Source organism: Epinephelus moara, chromosome 4 (assembly GCF_006386435.1).
Source record: "Epinephelus moara isolate mb chromosome 4, YSFRI_EMoa_1.0, whole genome shotgun sequence".
Lineage (NCBI taxonomy): Eukaryota > Metazoa > Chordata > Actinopteri > Perciformes > Serranidae > Epinephelus > Epinephelus moara.
In genome coordinates this window covers 20,004,385-20,026,328 of record NC_065509.1, presented here as the reverse complement: position 1 = coordinate 20,026,328, position 21,944 = coordinate 20,004,385, and the positions used below count along the sequence as shown (strand labels likewise).

Below are 21,944 nucleotides of genomic sequence, written 5' to 3'. Positions count from 1 at the left end.
TAGTGCAGTGGTCCCCAACTGGTGGGTGGTGGTCCATTGTGAATGGACCGCAAGTGACTCGCAAACGTGTCAAAAGAAAAAAGAACAACACACACTTTATTTTGAAGGACGGCAAATTTCCAGCACAGAGCTTTTATTTTGAAGTGGCGTTACCTGCTGTAGAGTGAGTAACTTATCTGCTGTAGAGTGAGTAACTAATGGAAAGCTACTTGATCGATGGTGATTCCCAAAGTTGAGGAAGAATCCTTAAAGGAGGCTACGCCATCGAATCCAATGTCAAGGATCCTTCGAGTTCTGCTAAGGAGCGAGTCCTTCCTTCAGAGAATTTTCAAGGACGCATGTGTGTATCCTAAGCGGGCATAAAGTACCCACAATTCTTTGTGCATGATTTACTGGAATTGAAGGCGGGGCCTCTTCAATCACCTGGGCCCTGGGCACTCACTAGCCTGTTCCAATGTGTGTTCACCGAATGCTGGGAAGGAGTCTTGCCTTGCCTCTTTAAGACCCGACTAGGAAGAACCGTCCTACCAAGGAAGCATCCTTGACTTTGAGAAGCAACAAGAGACATCAAACTAGCCTGACAACATGGCCAAACACAAGTAGGACACTGAGGGTATTACACTGTGTGGACCTTGAACTGAAGACTATGGAGAAATACGGACCCTGTGGCGGGACCAGTTGGGAACCACTGTATTAGTGTTTTTCTGATGCTATGTGCTCTTGTATCTGTCCTGTGTGGCCTAGCTTTCACTGCTCATGTCTGAATTAGTAAGTAGATCACAGAACTGGGGCAGGGAAGCTGAGGTGTACTGTTTCAAAGCAAGGAGGAGGATGCAAGTCTCTTTCCCACAGTGTAATAATAGGAATTGTATGATCTCATGTTATTACTGAAGCATCTGGCCCAGGGTGTAGGTATACACATTAAGCTGTGGCGTCTGGGGGTCCCCCAAGAAATTTTGAGCGTCGGATACTTAACATCCTACATTACCAATGTATGCCTTTTCTGCTAAAATATATGGTAAAAATACCATTGTACTTTCTACTTCAATCATACATCGTTGCTGCTTTTTCTTTTCTATTTCAAGGGAATTGCAACCGCTGCTTGCATACCGCCACCACCTATCTAACATGAGGCATTGTTAAGGGATGTTTCCACAGGGACCCATCATTCCCACACCTCCCATTCACTGTCTATGTGAGCAGCTGTGCAATGCATGCTGGTAGCGCTGTGTGGCATTTTGAGAGACGGGGCGTCTGCTCCTCATCTGCATACATTGAATCTAGGCTACTTTATGCAAATCAGGGGCGTCCGGCACGACTCAGAGTCTCTGGATGCTCCTGAAAAACTTTTAAACTAAACATTGTCGGTCTAAAATGAAGACTGATTCAGCATCTGCATGGCTTATTTCTTGCCTCAAATATTTCTAGAAACATTTCGGAGAATTATGTTTGTAATATAACAAAGTTGCCAAACGAGCTGCCATCTTAGTCCAGTTTGAAATCCGGCAGCAGGCAGCCCACATATCTAGTTGCATGCCCATCAAGCATCCAATTGTTTCGACTCCTCACATCTTAAACACCCCTGTGGACACATACCCATATGTCTATAGGTGCCATCGAAAATAGTCACTCCAAGTGCCAAAGCAAACTCTGGCACATACGGGGCCGTTTGTAAATTTAGAGCGCTGTTGGAATGTACTGTTCGTTATTCAGAGCACCACACTATCAGAGTAGCAGAGTGCACTGTTTGGGGAGACAGAGCAGCAGAGCACCAAGCTGATGAACTTAACCGTTTCACGTGTTCATGTAATTCATGTAGAAAAAGTACACTGTTTTCCTGAACAACAGCTCTCTCATTTTATTGTAGAGTATGTAGACTATGACTCGCATTCTAGCAGTTCGGCAAAATGAAATAAAAGTCTTCTTTAAAAGTCCACTACTTTAATGTTTTTTAGTTGCAGAAACAAATGCACTTGTTCTTAAAAGGGAACATCACCCATTTTTAAAATTCATACACTATTTGTTTGGTCTAAAACAGTTAAAAAATATTAGTAAAAATCAACAACTGTGTCCCAAATCCAAAAGCTTGAGTGCTAAAACTCAAATTTGTGATGTCATAGAGTAGAAAGTCGAGAGCTGCTTCACTGACAGTGAATTGGGAAAAATGTTACAGATGACATGAGTATATGGGTACATTTTCTGTTTCAGAATTGAGAACACTACAATAGAATGAAGGTCATCTGTCTATAAAATAGAAAACAAATATTTTGTGGGTCCATAAAATTAGGTACCATTTCTAAAGGGTTACTTCTGGTTCCGAAGGTACTATACCAAAAGTGTTTGGGGGAAACGGGGCTTATGACATCTCAAGTTTGAGACTTAGGGGCTGTACACAAGCCGGGTCTTTAACCACCTGGAAAACACGAGTTCGGGCGCTTGGCACTACTTTTGTGCCTTTTTTTTAGCCAGAGTGCAGCGACAACTTGCCTCTGAGGTTGTTAGGCAACCTTAACAAGCACCCTATCATAGCCTGTTAACCTGAAATCCTGAGTGCAGAGCTGATCTTCTTCCAGGCGTTGTTTATAAGTCTGTTGGTATATCGTCCGTGGGACAGATGCAAAGCTGACAGCCCTGCACCAAAATGATCAACTTTCCAGTATTCGTTACAGAAAAATATCTGCTGTGATTGGTTTTTCCTCGTCACATGATATGCGGTACACACTGCTGTGTTCTAAAAGTTGAACTCGGTTCTCAAAGCGCAGCCGTCGGGCCCTGAAAAATTGGCGCTCTGGAACATGTACGTGCCGCGACAGTGTCACTCTGCCTTTTGAGTGTACTGGTCAGGCATCTACATTGAAAATAATGAATATGAGGGCACAAAAAACGCAGCATGTCTCTGGTTTCTGGTTTTGAGAGAGAGTAAAGCGTTTTAGGAGCAGGGGGCACCTTTTTGTAACTGATTTTAATGAGAATGAAGCTTTTTGCCGGAGCGCTCTGAACTCAACTCAACTCAGCAGAAAAATGCCTCATGCCATCTCCGCCTTTTCCACCTTGTTCAATTGGTTAATGCGAGAGGCGGGGCTTCGGTGGTGGTCACGACAACAAATTTACAGCTAGCAAACAATGGAGCAGAAACTGGTGGTAGCAGTTGCTGGATACCCAGAGCTATACAGCCTGAGGGTCGACAGCAGGTTGTTGAACTGCCCCCGAGTCATCCTAAAATATGCCTGGAAACGGCCATCGTCGAGGGGAACCTCCTGGACCAACTGGTGGTACTCCCCGTTATCCACCCTCTTTTTTAGGGTCTCATGTACCCACACAGATCTCTGTTTCCTTGCGCCCGACAAACTAACTTATAGCCTCTCGCCGTCAACCAGAGCTACAGCAAGTAGCCTCTGCCTGAACATTTACGGGACGAGATAAAAAATTACTGTCAAATAAATAAGCAGTATATTGATTACACAGGAATATTAGGAGGTGATGGGGTGGTTGCCTGGCCTTGTTTTTTACTAGTGACATTTGATTTTTTTTTCTTTTTTTTTTTAAAGCAGATCAGGGCCTAGCTCGTGCTCGCAAATACTGATTGAACTTGCTTTGGCCATGGAAATAACATTGGAATTCCTAATTTAGGTTTTGCTCCCCTTTAACGTTGAGGGGGACGTGGCCCCTGAATCCCCCCCAAATGTGCACCTGTGCATCTGACTCCTTTTATTATTGCCACCACTTAATTGAGCTGATTGGATCATGTTTACAGTGCCCAGGATAGGAGGAGCAATGTGATGCACTTCTTTTTTTTTTTAACTTAAAGTGAGACATTTCACAGCGGGGGCCTGGCCCTTTAAGAGCCAGTCTTTCCAGCAGTGGTTGGAGCAGAGCAGAGCAGCTTGGATCCAGAGACTGCAGCACATCCTCAGCTGCTCTCAGCCCACCTGACAGCACAGCAGAGCGGACAGGCAGCAGCCGCCGCCAGCCTCCCGGTTCACATCACTACTCACCGCGTCCTGGAGCGGAATGGGGGGCACCTAGCCCGCTAGCTGACTAACTAGATTTCTCTAGAAGCGGAGACGGCTCCCGGCCGGCGGTCCAAGAAAGATGGTATCGTGGATGATTTCGAGGATAGTTGTGTGAGTATGGGCTGGGCTGTTGTGTTTAAACGTTAGCCACATCGGCGGCTCCTCCATTCATCAGCTGTCTGATGCTGAGCGCCGCGCCAACTAGCTAGCATCCATTTTCTGTCCGTGTATTGACATACACGTTTCAGTCATGTAGAAAAATACTGTGGCTGAGCCGTTATTAAAACACCGAGCTAAGCGAGTGTCGACACCAACCGTTGCTCTGTGTCTTCAATGAACACAGTGATGCAGTACAATCATGCTAGCCGCTGGTAGCTAACGTATGCTGGCTAGCCAGTAACCACCTGACAGATAATGTGTTGGCAGGGAAATGAGCTGTTAGCTGGCCACAGCATTCAAGTGAAACCTGCTTAATATGCCAGCCTCGCTGCAGACTAGTAAACAGATTGCCTGCCATGGCTTTTTGAAACACCACAGCCTGATTATTGCTGGTCTGGAGGCTGAGCATCACAGCACCATATGGGAGCATGAGTTAGTAAAATGTGGGTCTGTGCATCCATCCATCCTTGATCACACCTATGTTCAGGACCTGGCCAGATAACTGTGTATGTTTTCGTTATTTGAACATATTGGAGTGACTTTACAGATTTATATTTCTTGCTGTGATGAGTGGAGCAGGCCTGGACTTCCACCTGTACACACACCACATCCCGACAGTGTGGATGACTCAACTAAAGACAGCAGCTGCCATCATCCTTATCCCTTATGCAGACATTTTTACAATGCTGCAATAGTGTCATCTTGTAAGCGATGTGGTTTTAATCAGGATATTGTGCCGTCTGACCACTCTGATGCTGTCAGTTTCTTGTGGATTTAACCAGGCTGTATGTAAGCTTGGTGTTGCAATCCCCAACTGTAACTCTGATGGTGGCTGCTAAAGGCCCAGGTGTAGAAATGTCATAGGTGTTTCATCGCTATAAATATTCTGCTTGTCCGTATTACACAAGGAAAGGATAACATTGGCAAACTGTTACTTTTAGTGGCTTCCAGCTGGCTCTTCCACTTCACTGCACCTCAGGTAGTCATGCGTCGATGGGAGACAATGTGACTGGATATGCATCATAATGGCTGCTGCACATCAAACACGAGATCAATCATTTTCCATCTTTACTCTGTGCTTCAAACATGCAGCTGCCTCTTTTTTTTGTTTTGCTCTTTGAAAATGTAGTCAGTGTTTTAATGACACGTCCTAACACAGGTGACTAAGCAGCGTTAATCCCTGACGCTGAGTATCTCTGATCTTGGAGCCCAGCGAGAGGATGGGATGCCCTCAGACTCTGTGAAGTGAACCTGAGATGGGACACAAAGAGGCACAGGGCATCTGCTGAGGGTGTCCGCTGGCCTAGAGGCCTGCTTTTGAGTCTCCTCAGCTTACTGTACAAAGCTGGGAGGCGCTGCACACATGACTGAGCAGCTCAGACACACACAAGGACAGAAGACCTGCTTTGATGCTGAGAAAAACTGTAGATATGCAGCTGGGAGCCTCACAGGGATACTCTGTGTTAAAAATATCCAATCCTCAGCTTAAATGAAGTATTATAAGTCAGAATCGGTGGTTTAGACTGTAAGCCTACAGCCAAACTAGTGCCTTTCTGAACTCTATTCTCCCTGCTGTCCCCTCACTCAGCATTTAACATCCTGTCACATCAGCACAAATCACCACAGTGGCACAGGACGCGACCAAATGCACATCAAAAACACGGCTCTGTGTGCACAGTGTCCCAATCTGCACATGGACTAACACATGGTGACCCACCCCTGGCACGCTTTTGTGTGTTTTTCCATTTTGTCTCGCTGCAGTCTTCCTGACTCCATGATCTCCATTATACTTTTGCACAGATAATCAGAGCAATATGTTTTGAAAAGCCACTGCCCATCAGCACTCAGATCAAAACCACCCAGAGACTGGCTCTGCTGAAGTAATACAGAAAGATACTTGTGTTTACATAAGCACAGAGCAAACATGGCTAACCTGCTTTTTAAGCTGGAACACATTTGTTAGGTGTCAGAGTCAACACCCAGAGGCCACGTTCTCAAGCTGAATCCCCCTCCTCTGACTCGCGCTTCTCTGCTCCTCTGCTTTTTTGCAGCCTTGCCTTTGGGACGCTCTACCCAGCATACTCCTCGTACAAGGCTGTCAAAACGAAGAATGTGAAGGAATATGTGAGTATCACCTCTGGTCACTAAATCACAGCAGACCATTTTTGACCCCTGTCCGCTCTGTTTGACTTTAAGGATGTTTTGCCCCGGGCTGCTGTTTGCTATTTTTACGCTAAATGTTTGAAGTTTAAAATTCACATTGTGAGGAATGTAATACAAAGCCCAACGATGGAATTTAGGCTTGGCCTACATACATATAACTATACACACATTAATCACCTGGATTAACATCTGTTCTGGTGTTGGCCACACTGACTATTCTGTCACTCAAAGACTGATAATCAAAATATCAAGTATGTTTGATAACGATCTCACGGACAAGCATGGCAGCTACCGGGGACACACCAACCTTCATGAAACTGGGTCACTGACTGAGGCACCGCAATGACTCTCAAAGACAAATGCCTCCATAGCTCTCTCCTAATTCCTCTTTTACATGGATTGACGTGTCCATGTGGAATAAAAGATGAACTGGGAACATGATGGTTGTGTGCGGGTATTCTTTCATCTGTTTGAGCAGATCGTTTTTATCCAACGCTTGCAAAGAATACATTAATGTGCACGCACCTCTTAATTATTGCATAACAGCCTGCCACGCTGCAGATTGTGAATACCCGTCTGCATCATCTAGTGCAGTTGTTGCCAATCTAGGGGTTGCAGAATAAATGTGATGGGTCTCAAGAGGATTAAACGGATAGGGAAGAATGAAAAAAAAACCCTGATTTCTCCGTGACAAAATTTTGTTTATATTTCTGACTTTAATAAATCAGTAAAACATAAACCTTATTGTAAGAGGACACAAGCTAGTGCGGTTGGGAACCAGTGCTCTGTGAGGCCTTTTGGCTCAGACTAACAACCATAGCATGTTTAGTGCATGAAACATCCCTATCCCTTGATACCAAAATGATTCATAGTTCTAATGTGCACTCCCTTGTAGTCATGACGTCCTGTAGTGCATGCCAGTTTCCTCTGAGTTCACTGATGATATTTTCCACACATTGCATGTTTGAGCATTGGAAACATTACCACTGAGTTTTTAGAAACGTTTGGGATGTGGCAGCATTGTAAATAAATCAGAGAGAATATCTTTACGTACCGGGTTCCCACAGGTGCTTGAAATCCTTGAAAGTTTGTGATTTTGAGGAAAAAATTAGGCATTTTTGAAAATAGACATGCGTTGACATGGGTCATTAAAAGTGCTGGAATTTATATACTTTTTTGCAAGAACAGATATTGAAGCTGTTTTGATATATTTTTAAGTGTAACTTTAAAAGCCCAGACGCACCAAACTGACATTAAAGAAATAGTGCCTGTGGATATTCTCATTGATCCAGGTCATAGTTATCTCAAGGCAATTTTCCACACCAGTTTGTCAGACTAGTTCCAGCCTAGTCAGACAAGCACGAACTGATGAAGCCTCTTGGACAAGAGGCGAAACGTCTTCTAAGACAAAACCAAGTCCAGTTACGTTCGATTCAATTGCCTTGAGACAAAGAGCTAGCGGTGATGATGAAAGCTGTTGTCTCACCTCACGTCGCCTGTGTCTTGGCCAAAAACTTGCACTTGAACACACCGCAAAGACTGCAGCCAAGGGCCAGTTACGTTCTGCACCAGCATGAGAGGAAGTGACACTCCATACCAACAGGCGGCGGTCATCTGCATTTGTCATTCAACATGCTGAATCAGCTGAAAAAAAGCCACCAAGGGCCAACTAGTGAGGGCTGTGGGACACAATGAGGACGACAGACGCTCACTGACAGCCCGACATTGACAGACTGAATGATTGTCAGCTTGGTGTGTCAGGGCCCTAAAAGTAAATTGTTGTAAATTGGCTCTTTGTAGTTGCTGTCTGTGAGCATCTGTGAAGCCTGTTAGCTCTTATTAAAGTCTCAGTGTTGTGACAGTAATAAACCCTGATCTGTGTCTCCAACTATGTCATGTTGGGTCCTTGAATTTGAGGGAGCTGGGCCTGGAAAGCCCTTGAAAATTACTTGAATTTGATGTTTGAGATGCGTGTGAACCCTGTAAGTAACAAAACCAGGGTTACCAGGATAAAAAGCAGTTTTTTTTAAATTATATATTTTATTTTTAAGTAAACGGGGTCCTCCCTGCTTACCTCATCACTGCAAGGGATGAGAGAGGGAGGTCCAGGAGGCAGAGGAGGAGGAGGAGGAAGAGGAGATGGCAGCAACCTGGCCCTCTGCCTAGATTTGCACTGGAGAACAGTCTCCTCCTGGCAGGTTACCATGGCAACCCCCTCCCCAATCGCTACTCAAGCAGACGGCCACAGAAGGAGCGAACGAGGGATGGGGGGAAGAGGGAGAGAGAGTGGAGGACGCCATTTTTAGAGCTGATGTTTTCATTCCCCTTTCCTCTTGTTTGGTTCGTTTCTAATGAGTCACATTATTCATCATGATGCCTGTGACCTGCCACTGCCTTAAAAACACACGCTGTTACCATGCAGTGCCTTCCTCTAATTTTTGAATGTTTAATATACCAAGATGTTTGACTGTTGATAATGTATGCCCACTAAATCTATGGCGTTTGGTGTTGTTTTCAAAGCTAGCTTCCCTCACAGTACCTAGTCTAAAGCATTTCATGTAGTTAAGTGGTTGCCCTACATTCCCTTTGTCTCCGGGACATTGACCATGCATACTGATGCAATCTGACAGGACTACAACATATGTTGCACTTCTGCATTGGCATGTCTTTGGCAGCTCCACGTGTCTCAGCACGTGCACACTGGGTGCTCTGGTTCTCATGTGCTATTTTTGTGATGTTCTCTACACTCACCTCTGTGTGTGTGTGTGTGTGTGTGTGTGTGTGTGTGTGTGTGTGTCCAGGTGAAGTGGATGATGTACTGGATAGTGTTTGCGTTGTTCACCACAGCAGAGACAGCCACAGACCTGCTCCTATCATGGTGAGTCAGGAGTTGCTCATGATCTGGACCCCTCAAGCCTGACTAGATTGTAATAAATAAGCTTATATAATATCAATAGACAGTCACGTGTGTATCTTGTGCTAAGTGTTCTTGATATTTTTAGTACAATGACGCTTATTGAAATATCTTTTTTTTTCGCTTAAAAAAAAAAAGTGCAACTCACACAGTTATTCAGCCTTGTTATGTATCAGACCAGTATCTTACTCCCTCTGACTGTGTCTTTCTCTTTATCACTCAGGTGTCTGCACCTTTTTAAAAGTGTTCTGTGTTTTCTTCTCTCTGCCGATGGTCTAACCTTGTGTTTCATTACCCAGGTTTCCATTTTACTTTGAGCTGAAGATTGCATTTGTGATCTGGCTCCTGTCCCCATACACCAAGGGCTCAAGTGTCCTCTACCGCAAGTTTGTCCACCCAACGCTGTCCAACAAAGAGAAGGTAGGAACACAACCAGTGGAAATCTTTAAAGGGACATTTCACCCCAAAATCAAAAATCCATATCATTTATCAGTCCAGATTGTTTTGGTGCGGGCGATATCGGTGGTAAAGATGTTGTCTGCCTTCTCTCGCGTATAATGAAACTAGATGGCACTCAGCTTCAGTCAGAAATCATGACCCACTTACCCAGGATACATGCTTCCTTCGAGAAATAGACATTGGGCCTCATTCACAAACAGTGCGTACTCACAAGTCTGTGCTTAAACCGTGCATACGAACATTTTATGCACAAATCTGGAATTCTTACCTGACTTCGCTCGTACTCTGAAGAAATTTAGAACTGCCTCAGAGAAGGTGAGCACACAAATGATGTCGGCTCGGCTGTATTAGGAAAAAGTAAACACACTTGTGTCACCCGGTGCGTCATTGAAGGCCACGGCAGCTTTGTCACATGATGTAGGCAGACGAATCGACGCTGCTTCGCCCTGTGGAACATTTGCATGTAAAAAACACCCAGATGGAACTGTTGATAGGAGCACTGTTCTTTGCAATGTCCGCAGTAAGGAATTTTCGGACCATCGGAGTACTTCAAGCCTGAAATATCACCTCAATGCACAGAATTTAGCAGTGAACCCGGAGGACAGGGGGACAATTTTGTCCAAAATTCAGCAGCTTCACTACGACACATCTGCCAGAATTAATTTGACAATTTTAAAATACTTTCACAGCAAAAGTTGATGTCTGTGATTCATTTAAATGAATAAATCTCAGAGCATGTAATCAATTAGAATAATTTTTTTAATCGCTTGACAGCCCTATTTAAGACATCAATTTACTAATGCGTGCACTTATTTGCTAGCCTTTTAATTATTGTCATAATGAATTGAGTATAGTCCCCTGACTTCAGGAGAGGGTGTGTTTTCAGAGACCAGCGTAACATGTTTTAAGCAGTGAGTGACGAATGGTTGTTTCTGACTGCCAAAACATTCAAAGACGCTCACTGAAGGTGTGTTGAAATAATTTCACTGCTTTTTCCATGTTACACTTCCAAGCAAACATATTTCCTTGTATAGAGAAATGCTGATTGCAAATAGTGAGCACGTGCTTGTCAGTGTAGAATGAAAACCAAAAACCACCTGGTGCGCTGTTGTCATGAATCCAACGGAAATTTTTGAGTATGAACATTTCTATGCACATATTAGACACTTAGGCCCATCGCTGTTAAATTTTTCAAATGTATTTTTTTGGCGCTTACATCACCACAAGCTGAGTGCCATCTAGATCCATTATATTTGAGAGAAGGCAGACATCTCTGGCCCATATCTCCAAAACAGAACAATCTAGATTTACAAATGGCGCTACAGGTAAGAGGAAAAATATGTATGTTTGATTTTGGAGTGAACCGTCCCTTTAAGTTTGTTTCACAAATATACACACATGGAAATATCTGGATTTTTCTTTTCCTCCCTCTACTGATTGCTTCCATCGTTGTCTCCCCCTTCAACTGTTGTCCTGTGCTGTAGGAGATAGATGAGTACATCGCGCAAGCCAAAGACAGGAGTTATGAGACCATGATGAGGTTTGGAAAGAGGGGTCTCAACCTGGCTGCTAATGCTGCTGTCACTGCAGCCACCAAGGTGAGCTGTGTGCTAACGTAGCCAAATTAATTGATGCATATTTTCATTAAGGCTTAACATCTGTAGTATCATCTGTCTTGTTGCTTCTTCCTTTAATCCAGATCTGTACAGACTGTATTTGAATCTAACTGAGATGCAGTTTACCACCAGTGTTAGAGTGTGCTTTGAATAGAAGAGACTTAAAAACTTTGTCTGAGTTGAAAAATGACCTCTGTCCTCTGGGACACTTGCGAAGCTATACACACTACAACAGTAATAAGGTCCTACAGTTTACTCAAAGATGCCTTGTATCAGTTGTATAGTGTAGACCAGGGGTGTCAAACTCATTTTAGTTCTGGGGCCACATAAAGCCCAATTTGATGACAAGTGGGTCGGACCTGTGAAACCATCAACCATCGCATGATAACTAGACATATACACCCATCAGCCAAAACATTAAAACTACTGTGGGATGAAGTGAATAACTTTGATCGTCTTGTTACAATGCAATGTTCTGCTGGGAAACCTTTGGTCCTGGCATTCATGTGGATGCTATTTGACACGCTCCACCCACCCAAACACCGTTGCAGACAAAATAAACCCCCTCATGGCAACAGCACTTATCGATGGCGGTGGCCCCCCAGCAGGACAATTCACCCTGCCACATCACAAAAACTGCTCAGGCAGGACCAGAGGAACAAGACAAAGACCTGAAGGCGTCGACCTGACCTCCAAATACCCCAGATCCCAATCTGATTGAACATTTGAGGGACATGCCGGTACCCCAGAGGCACCCCCGATCCACGGTGGGTCCTCCTTGGACAGGACTTGGTTCTGACCTGTTAAGGCATGGACACAGGACCTCTGGAGGGTGTCCCTTGGTGTCTGGCACCAAAGCGTTAGCTTCAGATCCTTTGAGTCTTGTGGGTTGTGAGGTGGGGTACCAGCACGTCCCACAGATGTTTGATCAGATGGGGATCAGGGGAATTTAGAGGCCAGGTTGATGCCTTGAACTCTTGGTCACATTCCTTGGACCATTCCTGAGCGGTTTTTGTGGTGTGGCATGGTGCATTGTTCTGCTGGGGGGCCACTGCTACTGGGGAGTGCTGTTGCCATAAGTGGGGGTACTTGGTCTGCACTGGTGTTTAGGTGGGTGGAGCGTGTCGGGTGGCATCCACATGAATGCCAGAAGTTCAGAACCAAAGGTTTCCCAACAGCATTGCAGTGTAACAAGATGATAAATGTTGTTCACTTCACCTGTCAGTGGTTTTAATGTTTTGGCTGATGTATGTATGTATGTCAGTGTATAGATGCACTACAGTTGTAGCATTAGCTGATGTGACCATGGAGATAAGAGTGACTGCCAAAATTAAAAAAAATATATATTTGAATGGCCTGTTCTTCTCAGACGTGAGCGATACAGAGGTGAGGGTTAGATATCCTCATGCTGTCACATATCTGACGTGTCTGTTTGGTTTTGCTGGGGCGCCCAGGGGCAGGGTGTGTTGTCAGACAAGCTGCGGAGTTTCAGCATGCAGGACCTGACTCTCATCAACGCTGAGGATGAGCTGGCTCTGCACACATCAGAGTCCCGCATGAGACGGGACCCCATGGACGAGATGAGCTCAGGGGCCAGCACGCTGCCCCGGGCCAAGAGCACGGCTGCACGGCTGAGTAAGGCCACGCGACACGCACAACCCACACCGCTTCATTAGCAGCTTCACATACATTTGCATGAATACATAAACCCTGTGTGTCCAGTTTGCTGATTGGGCCGCAGTGCCACTCAGAGGACTCCCTTTGTTTAACTTTTACCAGAGCAGGACTGGAGCTAGTCGGGCCAAGTGGAGTCATATGATTTAAAGCACTGCAGGATGGCAGGGGAGAGGAGATGCAAAGGGTTGTGGAGTGGGGGGGGGTGAAAGCATGTGATTCCAGTGGGAGGGGAAACTTGGAAGGAGGACTCTTTGTGTCTCACTACACTGCCGGCTGGCAGGCTGTGTGGGCCTGACGAGTTGTGAACTGAATACAGAGAGACACAGAGGCAATGAAACAATGAACGAACAGGGTGAAGTGGCCTATTTTAATTTATACTTAAAAAGAAACCATGTGGAACTTGAAAACCCAGTCTGAAAGAAGGATGGAGCAACACAGTGAAGTGAAAGAGTAGACAGCCAGAGTTCAAATAAATCTTAAGGGTGGTTTGTGCGTGGATGTACCTTTTAATAACCCACTGTGAACAACACAGTATGTACTGAAGTGAATCAAAGCTTAGAGGTCCTCTTACTAATGATTCAGAGCTTTCAGTCAAATCTCACATCTTTATTTAATGAATGAAGAAGACTGATTAGTTTAAATTAACTATTTAATCTTAATACAAAGCCTCCACGCTATTAAAGGATTACTTTTTCAACCAGCTTTGTATCATAACAGTGAGGGTAATATGTGTAAATGAACTGTGGGAAGCTATGAAAAGATCATCTTTCCAGCAGTGAAACACACGGCTCAAAAAAATTAGGGGAACAGTGCTGGGAGACACAGCAAACCTTCTTGTGTATGGATGTGCCATCCTGGAGGAGCTGGACTACCTGTGCAACCTGACTGGGCTGCAGGTACCGCCTCATGCTACCAGTAGTAACAAGGACACAAGCAGAACAAAAAACTAGAGAAGAATCAGTCAGGAAGGATAAGGAGAGAGCAACTTTCTGTGGCCACAACATGTGAAACCGTTCCCTTTTTGGGGTGTTGTCTTGCTTTGTCCTCTCAGTTGCACCTGTTGTCACTTTTATTTGCACCGAAGCAGCTGAAACTGATTCACAATCACTTGTGCTTCCGAAATGGACAGATTGATATCCCTGAAGTTTAACTGACTTGGTGTTACACTGTGACGATGATGATTAAGTGTTCCCTTTATTTGTGTAAGCAGTGTACTTCTTTATGTTAAAGGGAAAAAAAATATTTTCCATCTCTAAAAAGAACAAATTGGCTGATGCTACACTCCTTTACATGACGTGAGCATACTCAAACACGTCTAAATTTGCTGTGTCTCCCGTTTATGGGCGTGTACTCCCACATAGCTCAGGTGAGGTCAGGGCTTTATAAGAAGGTAGCAACCAGCTGCCAGGCCATGCGCAGCAGCCCTCCAAGAGACACAGTGTAGAAGAAAAACAAATATAGTGACGTGAAATGCTAAAAGAGTGAATCTGGGGTTGGCTTTTACTTTCACTTATGCTGGTGAGCTCATTTACAAACAGTAACAGACAACCCTGCATAGTGTACCTTAAGTCAGCGATCAAGCAAAAGTGCCAAACAATTGTTGGTTTCATCTTCTGAAACGTTAGGGTGTGTGAATTCTGCAGCGTTACATGATTGTCAACCTAATGTCTGGATTTTGAATCAGACAAAGCTGTTTAAGACGTCAGCTTAGTCTCTGAATTAACAGGACTATCATGATTAACATTTTACTAATATTTTTTGGCAATTCATGGACCAAAACATTAATTAAAAAAACAACAACAGATTAATCGATAAAGAGACAGTTGCAGTCTTGCGTGCACTGCTCTAAAAGCCGCCATGGGGATTTTTCTACAACAAAACTCAACATACTGTGCGTTCCAGTACCCATACTACCAGACTATGCCAGAATGCAGATGCCAGAAAAATATTTAGTGTGTCCCAACGCCAAAAATACCAGGATGTTCAACTACATCCGGTCAGATTTTGCAGTATGCAAGCCGGCATGCTTTTCTGGCTGTTCTGACCCACAATCCTCTGCACAGTGGATGATGCATCACATCGACTGAGCCGCAAACAGATGACAGTCTCAATGATATATGACAGCGCATTTAGGTGACTGATGACCAGTCGATTAGTAATAAAGGGAATTTTGATTAAGTGAATAAGATATATAAACAACAAAAAGGTGTAAGTATTAAATAACAATGACAGAGAAATATATAACCTCTGTGATGTTAAAATCTACTCTGCAAAGTAACATTGTCAGAGCTGTCCGGGTTGATGTCCGTCTCTGGTGAGCTCGGTGAACGGCATTTAGTTTTATCTCCATGGTAATGGATATGTGAGTATGAGTGTCAAAGTTCAGGGCGTAACATCATGATTGTGTGCATACTGCATGCAACAGTGCATGTTTTTTAAAGGCAGCAGCAGCAGTGCCAATTAAAAGTAAAAAGTACGCGATTCGGAACGTACCCATATTATCTTGAAAGCTGACTCCAAATGTCCGAACTTCACCACACTTGCAGACTCGCGGACTTTGCGGGCTTGTTCTTATGAATGTGTAAAATAGTTATTGATAGTGAGGCCTATTAAAATGTTACTTGAATTGTGTAGGGCAGAAATAATATTCAGCCACATCATGATACAGAGAGATGTATAAGTACAGGCTGTAGAGGGACTGAAAATGCATTTTGTTATTGCAGTCTATCAGGCTGCGCAGTGTAGGCTAAAAAATTGGCCGAAAAACAACAAATGAGGGTCTTCTGATGTCAGTAATACCCAGTTTATTGAGTTATAGTCCTGTCCTTATTTACAAACATTTCTGTTCTCATATCGAGATGTATTAATACATTTTTGTTCAGACAAAAAAATGCTATACATGGGATTTATATTTTGTTATCTGCAGGGACAGAGGAGTAGGCACTGTTCATCAACTTATGTGGTGTTTCTACGAATATGACAGCAGCGATAGTTGAACGTTTCCATGGCAACGAGTAAAACAGCTTGCAGTCTTTGCCCATCGCAGACTTTACGTGATGTCGGCAAATACGTCACACTACGTTCACCTGAAATCCGCAAGGGCTCAGTGTGCAAAACCCGAGGATGGACATCTAGATTTTTTTTTAACCAGGAAATAAACAAGTCTTTTTCTTCCCTGTCTCTGTGCAGTGTTGTGTTTTTTGGCACATTACTGCCACCTGTAGGTCAGTGGAGTAATGTGAAACCATGATGTATCTCATCACCTGCTGCGTTCTCGTCCATGTGCATTAGAGGTCAAAAACTCCCGAGGGTACCTTCAACCTGCTCCACCAACAAATGTTTCCGGTTATACTGCTGACCACTTGTTCTCAATCGTTTTGATTTGTGTCCTCTTAAACACAGCAACGTATAGCTGTGTCTCCCTATCAAGCTCCAAATCAGTATGTATCAAGCTGATAATTTACCCTAAACACCTGTTTAATTTAATTATTCTAATAAACCCAAAGCGATAAAACTCAGTATTTCACAAGAAAGTATGATGTATTTTTTCAGATGCCTGTTTTGTTTTCCACATGCTGCAGCGCCAGTCTCCTTGGGATCCAGATTGCTTACAGGAGCAGACAGTGTGCAAAGTGCTCTCTGCTGCGCATGTAGCTTTTGGTTTGATAGCATTGAAATGGTCTGAATTTTTATTCATCCAGCACAGACTCGCATCTTATTAAGCCAACATTTAACTTAAAAACTGATGGAAACAAAACCTGCATTTTGAAATGTGACCACTAGGTGGTGTGAGTGAAGGCAGTGGTGTACACAACACCTGTGAACAGTTGCTTCAGTCTTGTAAATGAATGGGAAGGAGTTTCATCCACTTTGCATTTTAATTTTGTTCATAGAATTAATAAGTCCTTTTGGTTTTTTTTTTTGTCTAATCCTGCAGCTCGCTCTTTGGCGGCCACGTCCCTCGCTGACGACACGTCATCTCAGCACAGCTCGGACCTGTCAGACACAAGGACTGAACACTCTGATGAAGATGTAGGAGACAAAGCCCCCAAACGCAGCACCAGCGTCAAGACAACCAAGAAACCTGCTGCTGCTAAGACAGAGGTAGGGCCAATGAACACACACGCACGCACGCACGCACGCACGCACGCACGCACGCACGCACGCACACACACACACACACACACACACAAAGAGCGTGACAAGCCTCGAGAATGAAGGCTGATTCATTTGATGGCATGCAGTGCTGTATATTGTGACTTAAATTCTTGAGCCTTAAGAATGTTAAAGGAAGTTGAAGGAAATATTATAAGTTATGTAACATAAAATGACAAACAGCTGAGCCCAGCATTGCTTTGAATTTTAATGACAGCTCCATGTTTATGTTTATTGCATTTAGGAAGGGACAGTGCACACTAATGAACATGATCACTTAAGTTGCACAAATGTGCCAGATTTAGCCATACAGGCTAATTATCGTCTGCAGTCCCTGGCAGGTTGATGGTGTAAGTGTGTATATGAAAAAGACATTAAAATGACAAAATACAAAAGCATAGATAAAAGCGGATTGATGGCATGTCCATTGCATTGCACATGAGCACAGAGCAAGCATATAAGCAAAAACAAGACATAAGAACTATTAATAAAACAATGACATAACCATATAACCGAAAACATAAAGAACATACTATACTAAAGTACAACATAAAACACAACATAGACCAAAGCACATAGCCACAAACAAATACTCATAAGCACAAAGCAAGGACAACAGCGCACAAGCACAATAAGCAGGACAGTGACATCACCATAAAACCAAAGCACATTAAGGAAAATGTACCATACAAAAGCACATAAGCGAAATGAGATGAAATGAGATTTTCCGTGAATGTTGGGCCGTTTTGCCGGCCAGCTGCGAGCGTTCAGACACACAGAGGCGGATTGGCGAGTTGATCCGAGGTGCCCAATTTTCCGCCTCGTAGGGTAGTCATATTGGCGGAACCCTTTTAGTTTAAACAGACCAGGGCGGCCTTCCGCAACGGGAGGGGCTGTTGAAGACTTGTGGGAGGAGCTGTTGATGACGCCGCACGTGCGACCCACTGGCGGTGGATAAACAAGAAACAGCTGATAGCAGGAATTAGCGAGCAGCTAGTAGCAAGAGGGAAACGCAAACCTGGCAGACACTGTAAAGATGAGCAATTGGGGAGACAAGGAATTGCACACCCTCCTTGTCCTCGCAAGCAAAGAGGCCATTAACCGTCAGATGACGGGGGCGGTGAAGAACGGGCCGACTTACGAGAGAATCGCCGAAGGACTGACTAGCCGCGGCTTCCCTCCCACGTCACTGTGTACATCACACGCTGAGCTATATGTTTTGCTACTTGCTCACGCCCCCCATTGCACCGAAAAAGGCACATTCTGTATAAACAAAAGTAGGCAGGCGGCATTTTGCTGCACTCCCTGATTTTGTTTTTATACTGCCAATGCTGAAAAAAGACTGATTGGGCTTCCCTGCAAATTTGCACAACTCCTATTTAAAAAGGGCTACTAATTGATGAACCCTTAAAGATTCTAACTGGGAGAAGTTTCAGCCGGTTGCAATCTGCAGTCCTCACCACTAGGTGGCACTAAATCCCCCTAAATCTTACACACTGTTCCTGGAAGGTTTCGGAACCCTGATGATGGTACCTCCACCTGAGGACATCAGTTATTTTCACACCAGAGAAAACTCCTCCAAAGCCGTAGAAGAGATGATACAACTCCTCATGACGAGTGAACAGGCCTTTAATGTGTGTTCACGTAAAACTGCCCCCCCCCCCCCCCCTTTCAATAACTCTAATTAATAACTCATTGTTGTCTTTTTCTTTTTCCCTCTGCTGTTTAATCACCCGTGTTAATTGTTCCTGTTCCTCTCCTCCCTCATCAAGACTCAGACCAAGACAGTGAAGAAGCCCGCCAAGAAAAAGACCACGGCTAACAACGCAGAGACGCCACCATGAGGCCTGCTGTCCACACCCACTGGCCTACACTCGCTCCACCCGCAGCCTGCAGGCCCTTCTTCCTCCGTTTGGTCTCCACACAAACACATATACACTGTACATAAATATCAAGTACTGAAATTGTGTCACTCTTGCTGGTTTTTAGAGCAAAGTGCAGGCTTTGGTTTTTAGCTGTGCGTGAGCACCCTTAGGTTGGGAACAGTTCTTTTACATTTACTCGGTTGTTGCATATTTTGTCTCACGCTTCACTTACTGTGAGCTCATCCCTGATTTAACAGTCGGGATGTTTCTTTCGAGATTTTTTTTTTTTTAGTCTGATAATGGTTAGTGACACATCCATGAATGCTCCTTTTTCCTTTAACTCTTAGACATACTAGGTCTGTATAGTAGGTGAGGACATGAGCTGGCCAGTTTTCTAGTCTCACTGATTCACCTCCTGTTGCTGACATTCTCAGTTGAGGCTGTTTTTGGTTGAAGTATCTCCAGTAAAATATCACATTCCTCACTCCTAGTTCTCTAGATTTGGGTCCCTTATGTGTCCTCTGGGCAAAAAAATCTCACCCTCTCGGACTCATCTGGACCTGACCACGATGGTAGAAATCTTCGTATGTTGTCTCCGGAGCACGGAGAGCTGGCTTTAAGTTGTGACTGAGGTTTTTTCTTTTTACAAAGGAGGCACTGACCGATAAATGTAGACATTTTCATTACAGTTTCAGACCGGATAGTTCCCACTTTTGACTGCAACTCATACTACCACCACCATGTCCTAGCTCATGCACCTCCCTAGTTTTACAGGATGATCTGTGATCAAACCCGTCTTGGTTCTTTACTTTGATTTAAATCTCTTTGACTGCATCTGAGGCCTCACAGCCTGTGGAAGAGTTTAACTTCCCCTCTTTAAGTCTGTATACCTCTGAGTGAGTCTGGCTCTGCAAAGTTCAGGTCTCACTTACAGCAATTTTCCTCCTCACTGCTTTAATGTGACTTTCACTTCATGTACAGAGTATGTATGAAGTGGTTTGTTTGATGTTGGCTAAGTTATCTGTCATCTAGACTCTCTTATTTAATGCGGTTTAATCCCGTTCTTTTGGTCATGTAATATTAGTAATAAGTATGATCAGTTGTGCATAGCTTGGCTTCTTGGGGTTATGCTGTAACTCCCAATAAATACAGTAGTCATAGAAGAGTTGCAGATGTTTGTGAGGTAACATATCTGCTTTCACCACAGTAGTGATGTCTGTGTATTGTTTGTGTTGAACATTAGAAAGTCATGGAGTAGCTCTGCACTTTTTCACTCCTTTAACCCAGCTGTGTGGTGGCACTCTGCCTCTTTGTAGTGTTCATACATCTCAGAAGCCAGGATAAAGCAAAGCAATATGGAAATAATTAAACCAAAACCAACATCAGGAGACTGTGAGGAGTTATTTACTCATCCCCGCGCTGTTGTTCCAGACGTGGAGGAAGTGTCAGACCAGGCTCAGAGTGTTTCTGAACACATTGGACTTTTGTTCTGGGATGGGCTCTTCTGTTTGCCAGCCACCGCATCGGCCGTGGTTCCTTCGGAGCGCTCTAATGAGAGATTTAAAAGCATGAGACTACTTCCGCACTCATTACTGCCGTCTGCAGTGTGACACTAGTTTGAACCAGTAGGGGGAGACAAACCCCACCTCAAGTGATGGCAGAGTTACTAAACAATATGTAAACGCAATGTAAATAGTAACCTTGACTGTATATACGGTATGAGCTTGCTTGCCTTATTCATCCTCTGGGCTTAAATCCATTTGATTTTTTTTAAATCATTTGTGTGCTTTTTAAAATTCTTAGTCTTGACAAAACTCATGTTCTGAAACTGGGAGAAGCTTGGACTTCACTGGTGTGGACTTCTGGTGTGAGAAGAAGTGATTTTTGCATTTTTAACATGTTTACTTTTTTCCCATTGTCTTTTCTTATTAATTTTAACTCCTCTCCATCACAAAGTACAGAATCTCCAGAATGTGTCTAAACTGATAATTGTACATTCACACCCTGCTATGTACTTAACTCAGACTGGTTATATAGTATTTTAGGGCCAAAAGTTTGAATCAGCCAGTTTTATTTTTTTTATTTTCCTTCTTAATTTAATGTTTGCACTGAATAAAAAGAGGGCACATAATGAAAGACGTTTTTACATATCAAGATACAACCCTGCATATTTATCTTGTATTCATGCCATTTTTGGATATTTATTGTCTGTTATTCTCTCTGTTTTGAATCAGTATTGTATACAGGGATGTTCATTTGTATATTGTTTGTGCCAATTTTCAAAGCTACATGTCAAAAAGGATTACAGTGTGTGTGCTGGGACAATGGTATCTAACAAGGTCATGTATCAGTAATAAAACTACTAATAAAGGAAATCAAATCAGAGTGTTACTGCTTGTTGAACAGTTGAAACATCCCTTTGTGGCATTCAAGAGAAAAGAGGAACACCCCCATAGTATCTTGGTTATTCAGTGATTTAAAAGAAAAGAAAGGAATATGACATAATGTGGTATGTCATAAAAAAGTGTTACATTAGTATGTCAAGATATGTCATAGTATAGTGTGTCATAAAACAATGCTATAGTATTATATGTTATAAAATGTCATAGTTTAGTATGTCAATTGTCATACTACACTGTCATGAAAATAGTATAGTATGTCATAAAAAATGTAGCATAGTGTGAAATTTTTTTTGGACGACATGCTATACTATGACGTTTTTTCATAATTTTGGACAACATACTATAGTATGACTTTTTTTCATAATTTTGGACGACATCCTATAGTATGACTTTTTTCATAATTTTGGACGACATGCTATACTATGACTTTTTTTCATAATTTTGGACAACATACTGTACTATGACTTTTTTTCATAATTTTGGACGACATGCTATACTATGACGTTTTTTCATAATTTTGG

At 43.4% G+C, this 21,944-nt stretch overlaps 1 protein-coding gene across 1 annotated transcript; it reads left to right on the top strand.

Annotated features, from left to right (window-relative positions):
- The first annotated feature begins 3,853 nt into the window (after positions 1-3,853).
- Positions 3,854-21,400, top strand: reep2 (receptor accessory protein 2). The gene is made up of 8 exons (XM_050042327.1): positions 3,854-4,124; positions 6,224-6,296; positions 9,137-9,213; positions 9,549-9,669; positions 11,193-11,306; positions 12,779-12,959; positions 16,939-17,105; positions 18,929-21,400. The coding sequence occupies exons 1-8, from the start codon at positions 4,093-4,095 to the stop codon at positions 18,998-19,000; spliced, it is 837 nt and encodes a 278-aa protein (XP_049898284.1). The 5' UTR covers positions 3,854-4,092; the 3' UTR covers positions 19,001-21,400.
- The last annotated feature ends 544 nt before the right edge of the window (positions 21,401-21,944 follow it).